Here is a 23,154-nt window from a genome sequence, read left to right as displayed (position 1 = left end):
CACAAATATCAGTGTAATGGGGAAACAGCGCCCCCCCTCTCGGTGTGGCTGGTTAGGTGAGGCTGGCTGCAGTAATCGCTGCCAGTCTGCCGTAGCCATACGAGAGGTGAGTTGTATTGTTCCGCACACGATATAGCTAAGTAGTACAGACACACAAAACATGTTTGATTAGCTGACGAGCACCGAGTGTAATAAGTGCTTAGCGGACACATGTCTAACATGAGTTTTATGTACTTTTCATTTGTTTATTATTGTGTAAAACTGTATGCTAAAGCGGAATGCTAATGAGATGTTCTGCTGTAGTGTGCTGTGCGGAGTGGTGTGTGGCGAGCCTGTGCACTGATAATACACCGTTGTTTCCATTCAGGTACATCATTTGTTGTTGCTGTTATTTTATTGTATATTAGAAATTGTAATATTGCTGCAGTAATCGCTGCCAGTCTGTCGTAGCCATATGAGAGTGTGCTGTGCGGAGTGGTGTGTGGCGAGCCTGTGCACTGATAATACACCGTTGTTTCCATTCAGGAAATAAAGTGGCAACGATCGATAAGAGACTCCTTGTCTTTTTAAAAACACAACACAACGCAGAGTCGAGGAGTCTGTTTGGGCCGAACTTTTGCAGCAGGATGAAGCAGAAACCGGTTACACTGGTGCCGTGACCCCAGCACCTGCAATCCTGCTACCGCAACGGGGGCCGTCTACTTCCTGGAAGGTGGAAAAGTCGCGGGAGACTGGCTTTTCTTAGTCCCGCCATTTTCTGCATTCTTTAGAGACATCGGGGCGGGGCTCTGTTTTTTTTTTTTGGAGAGTTAAACAAAAAAAAAAAAAGGGAGGGACACATTGCTGAGCCATGGCAGATTTTCCCAGTTTTGGCAGGGGAAGGGGGGCAGTTGGTTTTACCCCTCTGCATTCATTTGGCAGAGGCAGATCAAGGTTGCTGACAGCCCCAGTTTCCTCCACACCTAAGCCTGTCCTTGCTGAGTTAAATGAAAACCCTATTGATGGGAACTGTGATAATCTACAAAATGCTGGATCAGAAACCAGTCCCACAAAAGAGGACCTTTATGCAGAGATTGCAATGCAAATTGGGTTTTCTATTGGGGAAAGCATTGCCTCTTGTCTTGAATCTCGGTTGGGCTCTGGAGTGGGAAACAGTGTTGGTGGGTCTGCCAATAATGTGTTATCTGAACCCTCACTATTGAATGTGATTGTAAAGTCTGATGTTAAAGAACCTGTGTGTTTTAGAGGGGATGGCTGTGATTCATGCAGTGTTCAGGAATGGGAGGAAATGATGATGACTTTTTTTAAGAGAAGAGGGGTACCAGTTGCTGAACAAGCTGATGATGTGCTGAGTAAACTGCTGGGGAGGGCACGAGAAATAGTCAAGGTGGGCATACGTAGTAAGCCATCTGTGTGTCTTGAGAGGGGCCCAGAGCCCATTTTTGAGATCTTAAAGCAGCACTTCAGTGACACTGCCTGTTCAAGCATGCCTTTAGCTGATTTTTATGCAACACTACCCAACTTAGGTGAAACACCGTTTGATTACTGGCTCAGGTTGAACAGAGCCATGGAGGTGACTGAAGACTGTCTGAAGAGACAAAATAAGTCCTTTGCATATCTGACGAAAGAGCTGACTGCTATGTTTATCCGCTACTGCCCAGACTCAGAACTGTCTCTTATTTTCAAGTGCAAGCCCCTGCAGCAGTGGACGGTTGCTGATGTGCACGAGAAATTGCTGGAGCATGGCAAGGACCGGAAGTGCACCCCTCAGTTTAGTGCAGTCAGTGCCTTGAGTTTTCAGCAACAGGAGGTGAGTCCTAATGTGCAGCAGGCGACAGGCAACAGTAAGTGTATTACACCATCACCAACCTCTACCTCAGCATCACTTACCGGCCTTCAAGCAAAACCACCTACTGATCGTCTTGATCATGTGATAGCCCTGTTGGAGAAAGTCCTGGAGGGACAGCCTCGACAAGCAAAGCTGCCTGCTAAGGATGATGTAAGGGTCCCCCGGAACCAAACACACAAAATTGTGCCTTGCGTGATTTGTGGTGACACTGAACACTCTACGTATCACCACTGTAGAGCCCATCAGCTATGTTTCATCTGCCATGCTGGCGACCACACACGGGCTCAATGCCCCAGGGCAGTGTCTGTCAGAGTGAGGGGGCCTGACTCAGCCACCCAGCAGCTGGGAAACTAGATGGCCTACATGTGGAGGGGGCAAGTGTTAGGCCTGAAATCGCCCCCAAAGAGGATGATTTTGATGATTTAGAATCTGTATTACACACTGTTTGTGAGGAGCGCCAGCTTGGCCGGAGACCCGTTCTTCAGAACACACACAGACTAAAACAGCATGATGAGCTGTTCTATGAAAATGTGACCCTGGGTGGCAAAGTGTCTGTTAAAGCCATGCTTGACAGTGGCTCTATGGCCTGCACCCTCAGCACCAATATGATGCCCCAACTATTACATCATGCAGTGCTGCAGACCCCCACCTTGCAACCCACGGATGTCGTCCTGATTGGCTGTGGTGGTTCGAGGACTGTTCCATTAGGTGTGTGTGACATTACGGTGGAGATATGTGGCTGTAAAGTTGTTGTGCCAATGTTGGTGATTGCAGGGCAGAGTGAGGACCTCATTTTGGGCAGCAACCTAATGAGGTACCTGAGTAATCGCCTGAGGGAAGAGGGACATTTAGGAGAGGAATGCAGCAAGACCCTGAGTGCGGGAGAACAGCTTAATAAAAATCTGCTGAGTTCAATGTCAGGAGTGGTGGCCCCAGGGCATGTTGGTGATAAGATCGGAACTGTCAAGCTAAAGAGAGCTGTAACATTAGAGCCCTTGACAGAACACCTTGTTTGGGGCAGGCTGCAGCTAATGGATAACGGGGCAGTGGGCAGTGCTGTCGTTGTAGAGCCCACCGGGTCAAGGTCTGGACCGAGGTCAGTTATGGTTGGGAGAACTGTAGCGCATCTAAACAGTGATGGGTGGCTCCCTGTGAAAGTGCTGAACCCCTTTGACAAGCCGATAACACTGAAACGGAACATGAAGTTGGCTGACGTGTCCCCCTGTGCAGCAGTGGAGAACTTCAGCCCCACTGGCTCCTACTTGCAACAGAACATGCAACAGTCTACTGGCTCAGCTTGGTGCCATGATGAGCAGAGTCTAGTCACTGATGTTTCCACTCTGCCAGATGATTCACCCTCACAGGAGGTGACAAGTGGTTGTAGCCCCTTACATGCAGTGCTGCAAAATCTGGGGCTGTCTGATATCGACATTGATTCATGTGCAGTTTCGCCGGCTGGCAAAGAAAAACTGGTTGGCCTTATAGCCCAGTTTGAGTCTATCTTCTCAAGAGACAAGCTGGATTGTGGCAAGGCTAACGGCTGCCTACATCGAATTCGAGTTGTGGACGACAAGCCATTCCGGTTGCCATGCCGACGTGTGCCACCGACTCATTATGAAAAACTAAGACAGGCTCTGAATGACATGGAGGAACGGGAAATAATTCGGAAGTCTTGCAGTGAGTTTGCATCACCCCTGGTGTTAGTTTGGAAGAAGTCCGGTGAGTTGAGAATCTGTAACGACTTTCGCTGGCTTAATGCTAGAACTGTCAAAGATGCTCACCCACTCCCATATCCGGCTGACGCACTGGCTGCTTTGGGAGGAAACGGATTGTTCTCCACAATGGACTTGACTTCAGGTTATTATAATGTGGAGGTGCATGAGGAGGACCGTAAGTACACGGCATTTACGTCTCCATTTGGGTTGTACGAATATAATCATATGCCACAAGGACTGTGCAACAGTCCAGCCACCTTCATGAGGATGATGCTAGGCATTTTTGGGGATCAGAACTTCCTCAGTGTGCTGTGTTATCTTGACGATGTTCTGGTTTTTGCCCCGACAGAAGAATTGGCACTGGAGCGTTTGCATATGGTGTTCCAGAGACTCCAGGTTCACAACCTTAAGTTGGCTCCAAAGAAGTGCCATTTTCTGAGACAGTCTGTGAAATTCCTGGGGCACATTGTAAATGCTGATGGGATACAGTCAGACCCTGACAAAATAGCATCCATTACATCCCTTGCAGAGGCAGACCTTATGGAAGCGGGTTCGAGTGTCACATCCCAACAGAAGGTCCGCTCATTTTTGGGGATGGTAATGTTCTACCAACAATTTATTGAGAACTGCTCATCCATCGCAAAACCTCTGTTTCGGCTGACATCTGGGGATAAAGGCCCTCGTGGTTCACGGCGAAAGCACCGGCTGGTGCGTAAAAAGCTGTGTGAGGAGGACTGGACGGATGAATGCAGGGCAGCTTTCAATGAGCTGAAGCAGGCCTTGTTGGATCGAGTGCTCCTGGCCCATCCTAATTTTGAGGAGCCCTTTTTGCTCTCTGTTGATGCCTCCAGCAGTGGCCTTGGTGCCGTGTTGTCGCAAGTTCCTTCTGGAGCTTCTACATCAAGACCGATCGCCTTTGCCAGTAAGACACTCAATCATGCACAGTCCAAGTACCCAGCGCATAGGCTGGAGTTCTTTGCATTGAAGTGGGCGGTGTGCGACAACTTCCATCACTGGTTGAGGGGTCATCAGTTTACCGTATGGACGGATAATAACCCTCTCACCTACATACTTTCTAAGCCAAGACTGGATGCATGTGAGCAGAGGTGGATCGCAAAGCTAGCGCCTTTTCAGTTTGACATAAAGTACATTCCATCCATCCATCCATCTTCATCCGCTTTATCCGAGGCCGGGTTGCGGGGGCAGCAGCCTAGGCATAAAGTACATTCCTGGTCCTAAAAATGTGGTTGCTGACGCGCTGAGCGGGGAGCCCTTCGTGCACCCCAGGGCCTCCCACCGGTTGATAAGGGTTCCATATAATGAACTTCTGGCAGAGGCAGTCGCCACTGGTGGGGTTCAGGAGGCCTTCAGATGGACTGTTCACTCAGCTGATAAGGCCTCAAGCAATGACCAGCCTGTTGTTTCGCAGTGCACGGCTGTTGCACAGACAGGAATGCTGACATCTTCTGAGGTGGGAGCTGTCTTTCAGGCCCATAGTGAACATGAGTCCAGGGTGTGGCCACATGCTCTCCTTCTGCCCCAATGCTCTCAGACTGTGCTTACGCCAAACCAGTCTGACTCTGAACCCTTCTCGCATGATGACCTAGTGGGACACCAGCGGCGTGATGATGTGCTGTGCAGAGTGATCTCCTATGTGGAAAGGGGACGGAGACCCTCGAGGAGGGAGCGGGCAAGTGAACCGGTTGATACGAAGAGATTTCTAAGGGCTTGGGACAAGTTAACTGTGAGGGATGGTGTGCTGTATCGAGTCTCCAAGAATCCCGTCTCAAAGACAAAGACTTATCTGTATGTTGTTCCGCCAACCTTGCGGCTCGCTGTACTGAAAGGCGTCCATGATGAAGCCGGTCACCAGGGACAACAAAGAACACTTTATCTGGCCAGGCATAGATTCTACTGGCCTGGTATGGCCAAGCATGTGTCAGAGTATGTACGGTGCTGCAGAAGGTGTGTTGTTAGCAAGTCGCCTGAGCCAGAGGCGAGAGCACCTTTGGAGAATATCAGAACATCAGAGCCCCTTGAACTGGTCTGCATAGATTTTTGGTCTGCGGAGGATTCAGCGAACAAATCCGTGGATGTGCTTGTGGTCACAGACCACTTTACTAAGATGGCTCAGGCCCCTCTATGCCCCAATCAGTCTGCTAAGGCGGTGGCACACCAACTCTGGCATAACTACTTCTGCATCTACGGCTTTCCGAAACGCCTTCACTCGGATCAAGGAGCTAATTTTGAGAGTGTGCTCATTGCCGAGCTATTGAATGTGGCAGGTGTCCAGAAGTCTCACACGACCCCATACCATCCGATGGGAAACGGCTCCTGCGAGAGGATGAACCGTACCTTGGGCAACATGATTCGTGCATTACCCCCCAGAGCCAAGCAAAGGTGGCCTGAGGCACTGAAAGCTCTCACATTCGCCTATAACTGCACAGTCCATGAGACAACTGGCTATGCGCCATTTCTGCTGATGTTTGGCAGAGTGCCAAGACTGCCGATCGATGTGATCTTTGGCTCTGTTATTGAGCACCAAGACATCATGAACTATGATCGATATGTCCAGACATTGAGGAGGGACCTCAAAGAAGCCATGGATTTGGCGCAGGAGGTGGCACGCAAAAATTTGAAGCGTCACACGGACCTCTACAACCGGAAAGTGCGGGGAGCCCCAGCGGCTCGCTGATGACAGGGGTTACTCAACCAGAAGGCAGCATGGTGGATCAAGAGCTTGCCTGTACCAGTGTTCCCCCTGTTGACACTGAGGAGCAGGTGGATGCCACCTCTGGTGGTCAACATTCTGACCTGCTTATGTCTGTGGCCCCAGTTGCAGCCTCCTCTGTTTTGGAGTTGGCAGTCATTACTGACGGTGACCAGGACAATGAAGCTGCTACTGAGGGTCATGTCTCAACCACAGTTGTTCTGCCCAACGCAGACCCGATTGATGTTAGCAGGGTGGTCGGGACCCGTGCTAGATCGAGAGTGGGACGGTTACTTAAGCCTGTTTCCAGGTTGATTGAAATGATGCATCAGAGACCTGTTAAAGTTTAAATATTGTTGATAACTGTGAGTTGATTCTATTGTTGTTGAAGTGGGACTTTGATCTTTAGAATTGAAACTGATTATTTGTCGTTGATTTTTCTGTGTCAGAGTGGCGTACAGTTGTGATGTGATGAAATATGTAACTGGCATATTTTGGGGTTTTTTTTGGAAGGGGTCTGGCCAACTTCTTCTTCTACTTCCTTTGGGGATAGTCCTCTGACTGAATTTTCTTTGTGACTGTACGACCTGGTATTACTCAACAGATTTATCACATGTTGATAGCTATGGATTAGCTATTGGATTTTTTTCTTTTATCTTGTTCTCTTTTTTTGAGGATTATTGGGTTTTTGTCCTCTGTTTGTGTTATGGTGACTGTGGTGTACCTGAATTTTTTTTTTAGGGTGTTTGTTTATTTGAGTGTGCAAGTGGAATTCAGCAGGGGGGAATGTAACAGTGTTTATGTGGTATTATTCCACTTGCCACAAATATCAGTGTAATGGGGAAACAGCGCCCCCCCTCTCGGTGTGGCTGGTTAGGTGAGGCTGGCTGCAGTAATCGCTGCCAGTCTGCCGTAGCCATACGAGAGGTGAGTTGTATTGTTCCACACACGATATAGCTAAGTAGTACAGACACACAAAACATGTTTGATTAGCTGACGAGCACCGAGTGTAATAAGTGCTTAGCGGACACATGTCTAACATGAGTTTTATGTACTTTTCATTTGTTTATTATTGTGTAAAACTGTATGCTAAAGCGGAATGCTAATGAGATGTTCTGCCGTAGTGTGCTGTGCAGAGTGGTGTGTGGCGAGCCTGTGCACTGATAATACACCGTTGTTTCCATTCAGGTACATCATTTGTTGTTGCTGTTATTTTATTGTATATTAGAAATTCTAATATTGCTGCAGTAATCGCTGCCAGTCTGTCGTAGCCATACGAGAGTGTGCTGTGCGGAGTGGTGTGTGGCGAGCCTGTGCACTGATAATACACCGTTGTTTCCATTCAGGAAATAAAGTGGCAACGATCGATAAGAGACTCCTTGTCTTTTTAAAAACACAACACAACGCAGAGTCGAGGAGTCTGTTTGGGCCGAACTGTTGCAGCGGGATGAAGCAGAAACCGGTTACATGAGCACAGCCTACAGATGAACTGGTGCCAGAGATCATAAAGAACATCAAACAGTCAAATTCAACACTTTAGATGGAAATATAAGATTAATGCTGCAGACAATCATGAACATCAAGAATGCAGCTAGTGGTAAAATAAAGATTTGACCACAGTGTTACTGTCTATTCCTAACATATCCCTAACATGATAGCTGCACTTTAGAGCTCTAAAACTGGAACTGACACATATTTAAACTCTACATGTTACTCAGTACATTCATTTCTGACACTCGCCCACAGTCCAACAAAGGAAACATGGAGATCACATCAGTTTGTCACCAAAGTCTAATTATTAGGGCAACTTAACCTGTTATTATCTCATTAACTCATTAATTGATTAACCAGAACAATTATTTTATCGCACATTAACACAGTTTTTAAAATCGTGATTATTGTGAAAGTGCATGCCCACTGGCTCTGAATATAAAAATCCAAAAAGTAGGGCTGCCACGATTTGTCAACTATCAAAATCGTTGATGACTAATTTAATATTTGGCAAGCTGTTCGAAGCTTAGTAAGATCATGAAAGACGCAGGAATAAGTGGTACGTTTTAAGAGTGTAATAACGGACTGAAACAGAAGATGGCAGGACTGCCTGTACAAGGATGCCAGCTGCCGTTAAACCCTGAAGAAGAAGAAGAAGCTGTGTCTGTTATTGTAGCTATGTCCAAATTCATGGGCTACACGCTCCTGAGGCTGCATTTGTAGGCCGATTACGTCACAGTCATGCAACGAAGGCTGTCCCAATTTGAAGACTTCTCCAAATGCGGCCAACAAATGCGTCCTCCTTTCCCCCAGATTTGAAGGCTGGGTCGGGTGTATCCTTCGTGGCCCACCATATCATTCATAGCACGGCGAATTCCAGTTTCCAACAATGGCGGCAGCTACTTAGTTTTAATATTACTCTTTCTGGGTCACAAATGTATCCTCCGTGGCCAACAAACCACCAAACTGCTAAAACAAATTCCACAAAAAGATATAAACAAAGTGGGGATCCCCTGTTCTTATGTTTTTCAAATGTGAAGCGTAGTTTTCATCCTTTTTTTGTTGCTGGTTAAGTGAATTTTAGTCAGAGAGTGATGAAACCTACAGCTTTAAAATCTGAGATGTCTGCTTTCAGCACTCAATGACTGTACACATTGTTGGTGAGAATTGTTGTGTTGTGTGCTGTGGATTCACTTCCGTAAACTCATCCCTATTTTGGCATGTCTAGTCTGAGCCTTTCATCAGCAAACAATCATGGACACTGAGTAGATCTCTTTCTGGCCAATATATTTTTGCTCGGAGTTGATCCTGCCATAATCTGTTCCCCCTGTCCAAATCACAGACAAACAGTATCCCACAGTTGTTTATGTTTTTAAACCCATTTTGCACAGAGAGGCATTTTTTAGCAAATATATTTTTGCTGAGAGGTATGGTTTGGCCAGCTTGTCTGGTGCAATGAAATGATGTCTGCACAAATGATGTCCTCTCTAAGCTTTAATTTTATTTTATTTCAGTTAGCTGTTTCAGTTAACTTTTCATTCAGTTAACTTTTCATTGTGAATTTCCCAACTTTGGGACTACAAAAGTCTAATATCTTACCTGGTAAAAACGGACCATTTACATGTGTCAAAAGAAAATTGTGCATAGTGTGATCAGCTACATGAAATGTGCTCTTTTTATTGATCACTAAGCAATCCACATGTCTACGTGACTTTTCACCTAATAACTTTTGTGATGATAAACTTATTTACCAACTAACAGCTTCCTCTTTTTAAGAACATACAGACTTAGAAAAGGGGAACCTCAGCTCTGAGTTCTTAGAATAACTTTGTTTTCTTTGTACACACATGTAACAAGCTTGTATAAATAAAGAACGCAGGCAGTGGCAGAGCGCGAGTCCGTGAGTGCCTCTTGCAAGTGAGCACTCTGTGACCATCCTCGCGAGTAAAGACAACTGCAGTGTTTGTGTTTTCTAACTCAGGTGTCTCAGCTGAAGAACTGTGGGGCAATTCTTAGAAATCCCCTGTCAACATGCAATCTATAAATAAAACAAATGTGTAATCAATACTTTCCAGCAGTTTTTAAAGCTATATTAAGTAAATAATACTAGTAAATAATACTAGTAAATAATACTAGTAAATAATACTAGTAAATAATAATAAATTGTCCGTTCTGTCAAAATTTCAAATATAATTCTACTGGACTATAACATTTCTAGTTTGTTGACATTTTACGTCTAAATGTGGAGATGTACTATTATTAAATGAATCACTACTTTTATTAATGTACAATAGGCCCCTTAACATGTAATGTTGACTTCATAAATGTCAAGGGAAAATTGTATTTAGTAGTCAGTATAATCTTTTAGTGATATAAGTTTGCATATGGTAGAATACTGCATGTAGTTATTTGTATTAGGAAATATTCAACCATGTATACTTAGAGGCATATAATTAATTGTGTAGTGACAGGATGTGTGATTTTTAGCAGGCTTGGTTCACCCCCACATCCTGGGAGCATGGGAGAGTTCGTACCTTGTCTTATTGTTTTACGGTAGGATTAACGTAGCTATGTTTGTTTTAGTCTAAGTGCCTTTTGGTTTGATGAACTGCTGGACTTTGAGACCAGCAGGTTTAGGGAAGATTTTATGGGGCCACACTCTGACACCCCCCCCCCCCCCCCCCCCCCACACACACACACACACACCCAATGAAGTATAAAATAAAGACCGGGGCAGTTTCTCAGGTGCGAGTCTCAGAGACTGCCCTTGCTAGCAAGAAGTTCTGTGTGTTTCTCTTCTCTGAGTCTTTACTGAAGAAGTGTTTTAGAATATTTTCCCTAACAATAAACATGTAAAAAAAATCATTATGAAAAACCAATAATTAAAAGTCAAGTAATCCACCTAAAGGCAAATGAAAGGTCAGTTGGCAATTCTATAAAAGTTAGATCTTTATGCAATAACTAGTGGATAATAGGGACCATCTCCTTTTCAACTTAAGATGCAGACAAGACAAAGCAGAGTTGTTCCTAGGAGTACGGGGCTTGGATCCATGGTCAGGGGATACAGAGCAGAGTTAATTTTAGGGCGAGCACAAAATCAACTTCTAAGTGATAAGACAGGTCCATTTCACTATAGATACCCTCCAGAGCAAGATTATCCAGACTCTGCAGGAACTGAAAACTCTTCTACCCTCTCCTATCTTAGAAGAGGTTTACAAGGTTGTGGACAAGGCTCAGTGGGCCCAACACTCTGAAGGAAAAGAAAATTCCACACTTTGTTAACAAAAACCTTTACTTCCCAGTCTGAACCTACACAACTCAGAGAAGAACACACACCTGAGGACAGTCAGGAAAAATGGGTGAAGAACTTTTCAGACTGGAATCTCACTGAACCTGAAAACAAAGTATTAGCCAAAGGACACAGTTTTGCCATTTCTCCTCAACAGTTGCCCATAGTGGACCTCATCACAGCCACAGAAACTGCCATACGGATTAATAAATTATCACAGACAGAAGCAGAGCAAATCAGGATGAAAGTTTCAGCCACCCTCTCCAGTGGCAAAGTCCCTCCATCTAACCTCACAATACAAGAAAAGAAGGCCGTCGCTTCCCTGAGCAAAGACCACAACATCACCATTTGACCCTAGAACTGAAGAAGCTTCTCAGATGAGAGGTGAAACGTCTTCAAGTAACTTAAACAAGTTCAGACGCTTTTCTTTCCAAGCTCCTTAGACTACGATGACCTGGATGACTGAGAACCTTCACAGACATATTTCAACAATATAACGTTTTTAAATGATCATCAGCAGAAAGGTTTTAAATCTGACCTTAGAGTTTCCAGTATACAGTTGGGACTCTTTACTCCAACAGACAGAAGCTTCACTCCTGAGTCCTGCAGGTCACAGTTACTCAGGTCCAGCTGTCTCAGACTAGAGGACTGGGAGCTGAGAGCTGAGGACAGAGCTTCATAGCCTTTCTCTGAGAGCTTACAGTGACTCAGTCTTAAAAATAACAGATAAACAATAAAACAACACGTTTGTTTAAGTGTAATGAGGTGTTATTACAGTTAGTAATATTTAATCCTGTTTTTTTTCTTCATTCTGTCAGTTGGTATACATGCATACATACATATGTACATATAGCTTGATCTGACCTGAGAATATTCAGTTTACAGTGTGGACTCTTCAGTCCATCAGAAAGAAACTTTGTTCCTGAATCCTGCAGGTCAGAGTTACTCAGGTCCAGCTCTCTCAGACAGGAGGACTGGGAGCTGAGAGCTGAGGACAGAGCTTCATGGTGTCCCTCTGACAGGTTACAGAGATTCCGTCTGAAAAGTAACATTATAAAAAGTGTTAGTGGAGAATACAATTCATGGTTAACTAAAAGAAATAGATTTAAGTCTGGAGAAAAACCCACTTGTAATTGGCTTAGTAAAAACATAATTCTAGGAGTATAGCTTAATGGAAACCAATGAGGAGCTGGTAAATTGTCATTGTACTGAACTTTGGACCATAATATATACTTTTTAATATTCAATTGGAAATAGTGGTGGAGAAAAGGTTAAAAAAAATAAAGAAAAATAGATCAGGAGGAATGACCCCTGACCGAAACAAGCTTTAGCTTCTTCCCTTTAAGCCCACCCTCCCTAAACATCTTTTTTCCTTTGGCTAGTTTCAGGATGTATACTGAAGGGCAGCACTTAGTCTTTGTAGCTTCACATGTTGGTTTAGAATAGAGCAGGGCGATATGACAAAAAATATTTATCACTATATACATTTGAAAATTTGCGATAACGATATAACTGACGATATACACTGCAAATTCCTTGTAGCTTGACAAGATTTATTGTCTTAATTTTAGCCAGATTATCTTGTCCATCTTGTTTTGAACATTACAAGCTAGTTTCCAGTCTCATGTGTTAGATGATTAGACTTGTTTCAAGTATATATTACTTTTTTTCCTTATTTAGTCTGTATATCTAAAAATGAACCATTTTACATTTATTTCAAGCAAAAATAGCTTTTAGATAGAGTGTAAAACAAAAATTATCTCAAAATAAGAAACATTCACCTTTTTCCTTGAAATAAGAAAGTCACTCATTGGAAGGTATTTATTTCAGGTTTTTAAAGAAAGGACATCTTCAAGGTTATATTTTGTCATAACATAGACACTGTTTCTGAAATTGACTGGGTAATATGACGTAAAATCAAGTAGGTCTTCAACATCAGTCAGTTCAGTTGCTTGGGCAAGGTTGGGAATTGCAATTTCATAGGCAAGAAAGTCTTTGTTGAAACCCAAGGTTTCATACACCTGGTATTCAAAACAATAAAGTACACTATTAACAATAAAAATGTTTTTTACAAGTCCAAAGATAGGGTTTAAACCATTTGCTGAAATGAGTATAAGAGACCTGTCACAGATGTATTTGTTTCCATGTAAAATAAGCCACTTTACTCTAACGGCATGATGTATAGCATCTTCAATCCCCAAAAACTCTACAACCTTTGATTGCAAATGGTCCATATTAGCAACCTCTGATACAGGACCTAGTTCTTTCTCATTTACAAATATCGGATGCTCAGTTCCTGCTTCACTTTGGCAACACTCCAGCAGCTGATTGTGGTTTACAAGAGACTTGCACACATTCTTAAAGTTTAATTTGGATGACCATTGTTTAAAAAAACTGTGTTTAGACTCGAATCTCATGCACATATGACGTATTACAGGTCCCAGGGCAATAATTTGAGAGGGAAGATGCAGCATGTAATGTTGCTTTGGTATTACATTTTTTTCTGGGAATAGTTGCCTGAATTGTTTAAGATGATCTTCTATCATTTTTTTTAGTTTGGACACAGTTTGTAAAGACACAACTGGGGCAAAAAGTATTTTAACAATTTCAATTAAATCCAAAATAAACTGGATAAAGGGATTTTTCTCTACAACACTGTACAATAAGAATGGCACAATCTTGATCAATATAAGCATTTGTCCAGAGGATTGTTTGAGTCTGTTGTCACTTGAAGCTAAAGTAGCAATACTAATTGGTGAAGGCTTGTCACGTATGTCCACTGATGAAAAAGGAAAGTTCTGCATGGCAGAATTAAACAAGTCCAAATCCAAATTTCCAGATAAAACAAGGTATTTCAACACACACTTAATTTCCATTGGTGCCACTCCTTCAAGAATTACATGCATAATATCCTGTGGCATCTGCTCTATGAGATTAAAACCTGGGAAATCAACTAATTTGCTTTGTCTATTTATGCCAAAAGTCGTTTTGAGCGAGGATTTCAAAAATTCGGTAGTTGCCCTTTCTATTTCAATGCACTGCCTAATGTGTCCGTCCAATGTCCGTCTGGTGAAACTATGTTCATTGAAATTTTCTTGCATTTCATCAAAAGTACACTCACAATGACGACATTTGCTATACGCAAAACCAACTCCTTCCTTAAATCCTGCAAGCTCATGCTGGGCAAGAGTGTCTCCACACACAGCAACAACTGCTCCGTTTAAATAAAATTCCCCATTGACAGTGTTAATCATAACACCATCGTACAGTAACTTCAAGTCCTCATTGATTCTCCGCAGTATTATATCTACCCCACACTCATCTATGTCCCTAGACTTTGCGATTGCGAGAAGTCTGATGGAAGCCAACTTTGATCTAAACTTAGGGTCTATGTTGCCTAAGGTGTAATAAAACATTAGTAGTTTATTTACACTCGCACGTGACCCTAGGGGGTTACACATTTCTATCTCATCAGAATAGAGTATCAGTTGTAAAGCAGAGTTCTTCTTTGAAAACAGTGGGTGGGTTTTGAAAATAATTCCATCATTAATGTCATACAAAAAACTGGCGTTGGGGCAACTCTGAGGTCCAGCACTGAGCATGTCAAATAGTCTTGAATTGGATAAAAGCTGTTTCAAACTTTCAATCAAAGGAATGTAGTAGAAAGACTTGTTTTTGATTGCAAGAACTCTCGATTCTCCCTTTTTAACTCTACAGGCATAATTGGAAATGATGATCTCCTCAGGTGTGACAGGGTTGAAATGCATCTGTGTTACACGGTCCTGTAGGTTTGAAGCTGCACATATGGGAAAGGGATCCTGAAAGTTGTCCAGTGTTGAAAGAACTTCTTGTTGTAAAGGTCCATTGCTGTCAGGTTGCCTTTCAAGGATGGTCTTTATTTTTCCCCTCAAGGACGTCAGAAGAGCTGTTTGATACTGTTGGACACCAAGGACAATGTTGTTGACACTCCTCTGATGGGGGAAAAAAAAACACATCAGAGACATGAAAGCGTAAATAGAAAATATAACAGAAGCAAAATGCAACTCTATTTCTTTAGCTCAAATTAATGAGCCACTGAATGTTGTAATTTACCAGTGGAGCAGTAGAAGAAGAAATCAGCCAATAATTGGCATTGTTTTGCATGACATGCCACATGCATGACTCACGTGGCACAAACACATTGCACCGAGCAAGATGGAGGAGCATGAAAGGTTACAACAGAAAAAGTGAACAAATGATTGCCTCATTTATTTTTTTTATGTAATTCTACTTCATTTGTCTTTTATGCCTAAAAGTGAACACATTTTACACTGTTAAGCCTATTTTAAACTGTTGAGTGTGCCCAGAGTTACATACATTGCAGTGAACTGCACAACTCTTGTGCTTAACTTCTTCGTAATGTACATTTGTTCTTAATAACTTATATAGGTGAAAGTAATAGCTGAATAAAACCAGCGATGAAAAACAATCAATTAATTGCAAAGATAGTGGACAGATTATGAAAAAAAAATCATTAGTTGCAGCCTTACATTGAACCAGACTTATTAACAAGTTAACAATGACACCCCCATAATATCAGATGAAGCAGTACCTGTGATAGGTGGCATTGCTCCCGCACACCAATAGCAAATGCAGCTGCACATCTGGCAAGATCAACAGTTTCTCTTTTACCCTACAGGACAAAAAGAAAAACAATTGTGTAAGAAAAATGACTCACTCAGAATGTGTTTCAAATTCCACCAGATGCAAAACAAAACAAAGAAATATTCCAAACTGTTGTACATTTTTGCTATTAAAAGATTCATACTACAATGGATAGCTAATGAAGCTGCAAATGTTATGAACAATTTAAGAGTTATTTAATGAAACTTAACCAATCTTTATGGAATCTACTCTGAAGTTAACTGAAAGAAAAATTTGAAAGCTGCTTGGTTCATGGAGCATCTAACAACAACCAAGGCAGGTACACAACACTGGTAAATAAGTTTATTTATTATGTTTAAGTATGGTAACTAAGCCTACATTGTTGTGCAAGCCTGAATTTCAGCGGATTCATGCATTTGAAATTCAGCACTGGCCTTCATACCTATTAAAATATTCTAATCAAGTAGTTTATCTTAGAAAACACATAACTTTAAATTTAGCTATAATTTTCACTTGAACTGAGTACATTTTCTCTAGTTAGGCTTTACTACGGTTTTACTAAAGCTGAATTGGGGTAACTGTGCTTGGTTAAGGTTAAACAACACACATACAATTAAAAATTCGCGCGCGTACACACAGAAACACATAAAGTACATTACCTGATTCTGACGAGGTGTTTGAAGCTCAGCCGCGTCTTGCTCCATCACGTTCTGACTTTCCTGTCGCTCCTCCTCCAACACCTCCGATGTTACTGGGGGGTCTAGTGGTGGTGGCTCTACTTCAGTGCCATTGCCATTGCTAACAGTTTGTCTGGGTTCGGCAGTATAGTCGGCAAAAATGGCTGTACCAAAATTTTCGCCTCCTAATACATTTGCATCGGATGAAGCTGTCAGCCATCCTGTAGGCGGGTTCCCAGTGGAGATGTATTGTGGATGTGTGCGTCTGAGATGGTGGTAAAACGAGTTGAAAACACGGTAATCCTCGGCGCATCCATCGACTCCACAAATGACACGGAAATCTGGACTGCGACTGTGTGCAGTATTAATGTGACTTAAGAGAGACTTCAATGTTAACGCCACAAAGACGAAGCAAATCACACACCTCCAACAGGCCATTGTATTAGACTAAAGTCAAGCAAAAAATATGTTGCAGTGTGGAGCTGTTGCCGCGCTAGTTTGGGAAATACCAAGTTCATGGGGGGAGGGGGGTATTACAAACTGGAGCTGTAAAAACAAAAAATGGTCACAAATAAGGTAAAATGAAATAACACCTATAAGAGTTTATTTTAAATCAATGAAGAAGAAATTTACCTATCATACTGACTGTGTTTTATGAACGTACAAACCACTAAATTGTATATAGAAGCAAAAATTGAGATGTGCACCCCCCTTCGTGTTCCATGTTAGTTGTTACCCAACTCCGTTTGAATTTGGAGTCACAGGAATCTTCTGCACCTGAGCATTGAAAGAAAAACTGTGAGAGAAAGCTTCGTCAAGAAAGAGAGGTAAGCAATTTTAATTTTTCGAATGTAAGTAGTGTGTAGTCTAATCACTGTTTTAAAGTCAAGCGGACAGAATAATAAATTTAATTTGAGCGCGGGAAGGAGTAATGTAGCATGCTAACGGATGCTAGCGTTAGCTTAGCAGCCCTCGCATGTGGTTCAGAGAACATTATTTAGTGAAGTATCTACTGTAATGTTGTGAGAATTCCTAGCTATGCTATTTATAAGGGGCAGTATTAGCCGTTTGTATTAACTTAAGTTAATAGGCACACTGAGAATTTCTTTCAATTAGCAAGAGAGCTAATTAACCACATTCAGGGTTTTCCAATTGTCTTTGACTGATTTACTAGCTGCTTGTATTCCCTCACAAGGTGTGGGTTTAAATTAATATTTTGATATTAATTGGATTTATTAAAGTGGGCTCAAAACAGTGTTATTCAGGAATCAGGCTGGTTGGTAAAACAAGTAGCACTGTGTATCGATTCAAAATTGAAACAGAAGATGGCAGCACTGTATGTGCAAGGATGCCAGCTGCCGTTAAACCCCGAAGAAGAAGAAGAAGCTGTATCCCAGAATTCATAGCGCGGCCTAGCTCAGTTTCCAAAAATGGCGGCAGCTAGTTAGTTTTAAAATTTCTCTTATTACTCTTTCTAGGTCACAAAATAAACGTTTAACATATTTTCAGGCGAGAATGTAGCCGTGTAAACTTCAAATATCTGGACAGTTTATCAAGACACCACATATTTTCAAAAGCGCTCCGACGTTTTCGGAGACGTCTGTTACCCACTAGCTCGATAGCTAGCCGGGGTTTAACGCTCACTAGAGCCGTGAGAACACCGGACTCCGGGCGAACTATTTTCAAAACCACCGCCGTCTTTCACTACTCAGGTGAACATGATATATAAGTCACTTAAATAACTTAAAAATGTTATTGTTTGGCTTTTTTCAGTATTTTATTTGTTCCTGAGTAAATCGGTTTGGCTGAGATTAAAGTTATAGTTTTTACACAGCTGAATAAACGTCAAGCAGACAACTGATTATCAGAAGTGTGAGATGCTGGAGAATATACTCCGGTGTCCTTTTATATTTTAGATAGCAATGAGCAATCTGCAAATTTCTTTAAAATGTAATAAACTATCATCTTGCCTTTATTTTTAGTTAGCACATACCTTAAACACTTAAAGCTATAAGCTAATGATCGTTATGTAAGAGCAGATACTGCTGGTGCAATAAGCTGTACATTTTACGTCCAATGGATGCATGATCTGGCAGCCCTAGTCAGCATAATCTTATTGATGAAATTCAATGACACAAATCTGGGTGAGTAAAAGTTCACCGGGCAATATTGTATAACCCTTTCAGACCTCAGCCGGGCTGTCTGGACATTTCTTTTCTATAATAGCTTTAAAAAGGGTAAAAATGTTGAACAATCAAAACGATTCTTTGACGTGAATCAATTTGATTCTCATGGGACTCAATTAAGATTCAACTTTTCAAATGTTTTTAACATAACACTAATTGTAAACATTTGTCTTGCAGGTGACTGAGCAATGGAGAAGCTGGATGATGTAACAGTATCTGTCCTTAAAGGTTATATTTGATAATATATTTGTGTGTGTGTGTATGTGTGTGTATATATATATATATATATATATATATATATATATGTATGTGTGTATATATGTATGTGTGTATATATGTATGTGTGTATATATGTATGTGTGTATATATGTATGTGTGTATATATGTATGTGTGTATATATATATATATATATATATATTAAAAAAACAGTTATGTTTGTGCAGCTATGTGCTTGCACAGTTTAACTGGTGTTTGTCTTTTTGTTAGCTGCAAGCATTGACGAGCGCATGCTTTTAACATTGACCCGTGATGATCTGAGGGACCTTTTTTCTGGGCCTGAGCACTTTCTCAGAAGAAAACATGTGTGGTCAATAATTCATCCTGAGGTATTATGTAAAAAATATTTAGTTCAACTAATCTCCAGAAAGTATGCTTTTATTTTAGCAGTACTTGACATTTTTATTTTCTCACCCTAAACCAGGAAGACCATCCGCTACCACAGAAACCTGAAACAACTTCTTCACCCAGGGTAGTTGCAACAGGCCCTCCAACTGCTGATGCTAATGCAAGCCAGCTGAAAACCTTGCAGCTCCCCAGTCCTCCGGAATATGTTCTGTACACCGACAGTGAGTTGGAGCAATGCCGAAAGAGTTACCTGGAGTTGGCCTGCTCCGGCAGGGAACAGGCATGCGTCATGTCAAAAGAACTGAGATGCAGATTGGTGAGAAATACAATCACAAGTATGGTGTCCCTTTTGAGAGCAAGCCAAGGCCAAATGGAGCGATACCCCTCTAAGACCGAAATCACTGCAATGGCTAAAAAAGTTGTGGAATATTATCCTATGCTGCAGGATAATGATGCAAGCGTAAAACACGTAAGTTCTTGTATTTGTGTCTCATATATAAATCATTTTGTTTTGTTCAGGGGGCATGATATATATGTATTTTCACCAGGAGAGCATTAATGCCAAGTTACAAAAAAGGCTGCAAAATATGAAAACCCCAGTAAAAAGGCAAGGACCAACACCGGAGAGGGGACGGCCCAAGAGAAGGCTCACTGACCTCTACCCAAGGGATGAAGAAGCTGATGATGAAGATGCTGATCGCAGTTCTTCCAGTGGTGCATCTACTCTGTTATCACCTGTCAGAAATTCTGACAATGCCTCCACTTCATGTGAGTACTAGTAATTTTGTAAAATGGTTATCAACACACAGCCAGTAGTAGCTAATGTTTTGTGGAAGTCTACTTCAGTAACAATGAAAAACCAAAATGCTCTTGTACTTCTCTCTATCTTAGCTGACAAGGATAGTCGGCAAATACAAGCAAGACATTACAAAACATTACAAGAAATGTGTAAGAAGGCAAAACCAAACCAAGAAGATGTGTCCCAGCTATTAGACCTCGAGTTTGAAGCCAGAAGATCCTTCATTGACTCAGACACCATGAAAGAGGAGAACAGAGCTTGCCTCATCTTGGATGCATATCCATGCTTTAAAGAATTGCATCATGTAAGTTTTTGGAAGAGTTAATAAATAATCACTTTAATTTCAAATATATTTGGTGTGGTAGTAAAGTTATTTTGATTTTATTTGTCTACTTATTTTTTTAAACCTATTGTAGGCGTTGGGTGAGCTTCGCAGAATTTTGGATCCCCACAACAACAAGTTCATCAGTCAAGTAAAACTGAGATGGGAAGAATTCTGCTCCAGGGTAGAGTTCTACGGTGTGTCAAAGAAGGCAATGAATCCACCAATGACCATGGACAAAAGTAAGTTTTACCATTTGAATACAAAGTTCTCATCCTTTAAAATTTATGTTTATGAAGGTTTGTTTCTGCTTTGTCCAGCTGAAGCCCACCTTGCACTGATGAAGGCTCTTCCAACCCTCTTTCCCACACCTGCCCATCCACCAAAAAAGATGGGGAATGCTTCTGAAGCATTTCTACATGTCCTGAAGGTAAGTTTTATAAAATTTGCTTATAAAGATCTACAGAAAATTTGGCAAACAAAATATTTCGGTCAAACATGACTCAAAAATGCTTTTTCAGTTTCAGCCGAAAGACTTAAATCTATAATTTATTGTTTTCATTAATTTATAACGTATTTAATGTACACGAGTGTGGTCACATAAGGAGTCGCTTGATAAACCATAAGTCAAAACTACTATAAAATGTGTGTAACCAACAAAGAACAAGATAATGACATCTCCAACGTTATGACCAATTCCCAGCAAAAAAACATACAATTAACATAAGATGTTGACTGTCATGTCTTTTGTGTCTTGCAGCCTACAGAAGATCCAGATGCTGTCCTCCAGAAACGAAGCTTGTCATGTCCAGTAGTGATGTTCGATGGCTGCAAGTGTGTCATTGCTGTTGGTAATTTACCAGTTACAACATTTGACAAAGAAAAAATTGGTGAGGCTATGATATATGTGATGGCATACTTTTATGCACTCCATCTGACTTACCCCAAATGCGTGGCAACCCTGCTGTCTGTCATTCAGACAGAAGTTCTCCAGGATGCCATTCATGAGCATGACACTACATCATCTTACAGAAAAGCCCTGGCAGAATGGCATGCATTTATTGGAAAGTAGTGTGTAAATTTCAGATAAGATTAGGAGAGGGCACTTCTGTTTTGTTTTTGTTTGTTTTTTCAATGTGGGTCTTATTTCTAAAATGGAAAATGTTCATTTACTCACCCAGACAAGTTTTGTGGTATTTGGTGTCATTCGGAAGAAATTTGAATCTTTGTGGTCTTCCTATGTCACTCGTCAATTTTAATGGGGCAATGGCGAAACCTCTAAGGCTGTTGAAATGTTGAAACCACTTAAACAAACTCATAATGTTGGACCTGTACTGTTCAATTGTATCTTTATTATCTGCAGGTTATTGTTAAAGTGGACAAATAAAGATGGACACTTTTACTCTGTTTCAGTTTTGTTTTGTCCTTAATCAGCAATATAATCTTAAAGTAGTGTTTAGCTAAATTTAAAAAGAAGAAATTTCTTAAAAATGATTTAATGTACTAGTTTTTAGATTATTTGCCTTGATTTGTTTGTTAGAATAAGTGTTTTATGCCTATTTTCAGATTTAATTTCTTCAACATTTTACTTAGAACAAGTGGTTAAAGCTTATTTTAGGTTTCAAGCCATGATTGGTTGCCTGGAATAAGTGTAAAAGACTTATTTTTAGCTTTATTATCTTATTTGTGGCCTACAATCAGTGGTTAAAGCTTATTTTAAGTTTCAATTGTTCTAATTTGTTGCCTGTAATAAGTGTAAAAGACTTATTTTTAGCTTTATTATCTTATTTGTGGCCTACAATAAGTGGTTAAAGCTTATTTTAAGTTTCAATGTTCTGATTTGTTCCCTGGAATGAGTGTAAAATACTTATTTTTAGCTTTATTTAAATCTAGATATTGTTCTTATTTCAAGAAATCTTATTAAGAAAAAAACACTTACCCCATGGGCAGATAATTTCACTTGTTTTAAGCAAATCTTCACCAAAAATAAGTGTATTTTTCTAGTATTAAGGAGGTGGGTTTTTGCAGTGTAATTGACACTAGACAAAATACTTTACAACTCCACAACTTTATTAGTGCAAAAAAAAACCCATCAATGTATTTTACTTAAACAAGCAGCTGTTTTTTATGTGCATTAAAGTTATATAAAAAATTTTACAGTGCAAACGCAAATTCCTTGCTGACAGTTTAACTAAAAGGCATTTCCAGTGGAAATTGGCCAACATATCCTCAGCATAACCATGTAAAATATCCACAAAACTTAAAAAGAGGTTATACACACACAACACGGTAACATTATGTTGAAGCACAGTACGTATCACTCCGTGAGGCTCCTGCCTACGACAACCATAATGCTCCGACAATCCATCAAGCGGTGTGGCTTCGTAGCTTAGCAAAGTCGTACTAAATCATTTCACAGATTTTCGAGCGCCGGGTACCACATAAAATCGTTTTGAGGTCAGTAAACACAACCAGAATTCATACATAAGGCACACGGGATTATAAGGGGCACTGTCGATTTTCAGATAAATCAATGGATTGGTTTTAAGTGTGCCGTATGTTCCAAAAAACACGGTAATAACGACGGCCCGCTACCATGCTCTACCAAAAATAGTGCTTTGTTGTGTATCTGACGGATGAAAGCTAAACCAGTTCCACACCACTGAAGTTGCAGCATTTTTACAAACCAATTCTGGTTCATCTGTTTCATTCAACGATCCGCTTTCACCCTTCTCATTCTCCGTCACTGCCTTGCTTTTTCTGCCATGTGCATATGAAAACAAAGGCACTGCACATGCGCGTTTTACCCATATTCTATCGCGATATTTCATTTTCTTATCGTTGCCT

The 23,154-nt window shown here is 41.2% G+C and overlaps 2 protein-coding genes and 1 long non-coding RNA gene across 6 annotated transcripts in view; 1 reads left to right on the top strand and 2 right to left on the bottom strand.

The window, feature by feature from the left end:
• LOC145425997 (uncharacterized) overlaps positions 1-23,154 on the bottom strand; it is a 33,118-nt gene that overhangs the window by 5,136 nt on the left and 4,828 nt on the right. The window contains exons 5-6 of the mRNA XM_080299554.1: positions 11,919-12,092; positions 11,593-11,766 (exon numbers count right to left, since the gene is read on the bottom strand). Coding sequence (XP_080155680.1) covers positions 11,593-11,766; positions 11,919-12,092 — 348 coding nt within the window. The remainder of the gene's footprint in view (positions 1-11,592; positions 11,767-11,918; positions 12,093-23,154) is intronic.
• Positions 289-21,714, top strand: LOC145425998 (uncharacterized). 4 transcript variants are annotated; one of them, XM_080299555.1, is made up of 9 exons: positions 289-367; positions 18,739-18,789; positions 19,049-19,167; positions 19,263-19,655; positions 19,735-19,954; positions 20,078-20,289; positions 20,402-20,549; positions 20,628-20,737; positions 21,068-21,714. In XM_080299555.1, the coding sequence occupies exons 2-9, from the start codon at positions 18,750-18,752 to the stop codon at positions 21,377-21,379; spliced, it is 1,554 nt and encodes a 517-aa protein (XP_080155681.1). In that variant the 5' UTR covers positions 289-367; positions 18,739-18,749; the 3' UTR covers positions 21,380-21,714. The 4 variants fall into 4 exon arrangements, with proteins under 4 accessions (XP_080155681.1, XP_080155684.1, XP_080155682.1 ...); XM_080299558.1 differs by lacking the exon at positions 289-367 and adding an exon at positions 7,397-7,462; XM_080299556.1 differs by lacking the exon at positions 289-367 and adding an exon at positions 7,547-7,621 and having other exon boundaries at positions 18,740-18,789.
• LOC113036984 (uncharacterized) lies at positions 12,862-16,124 on the bottom strand. The gene is made up of 2 exons (XR_013906799.1): positions 15,646-16,124; positions 12,862-15,025 (listed from the first exon to the last, which is right to left on the bottom strand). It is a non-coding gene; the product is annotated as an uncharacterized LOC113036984 (long non-coding RNA).

The sequence above is a fragment of the Astatotilapia calliptera genome, chromosome 3, assembly GCF_964374335.1.
Source record: "Astatotilapia calliptera chromosome 3, fAstCal68.1, whole genome shotgun sequence".
Classification (NCBI taxonomy): Eukaryota; Metazoa; Chordata; class Actinopteri; order Cichliformes; family Cichlidae; genus Astatotilapia; species Astatotilapia calliptera.
The sequence above is the reverse complement of the archived record's forward strand: the minus strand, read 5'-3'. Positions and strand labels throughout refer to the sequence as shown.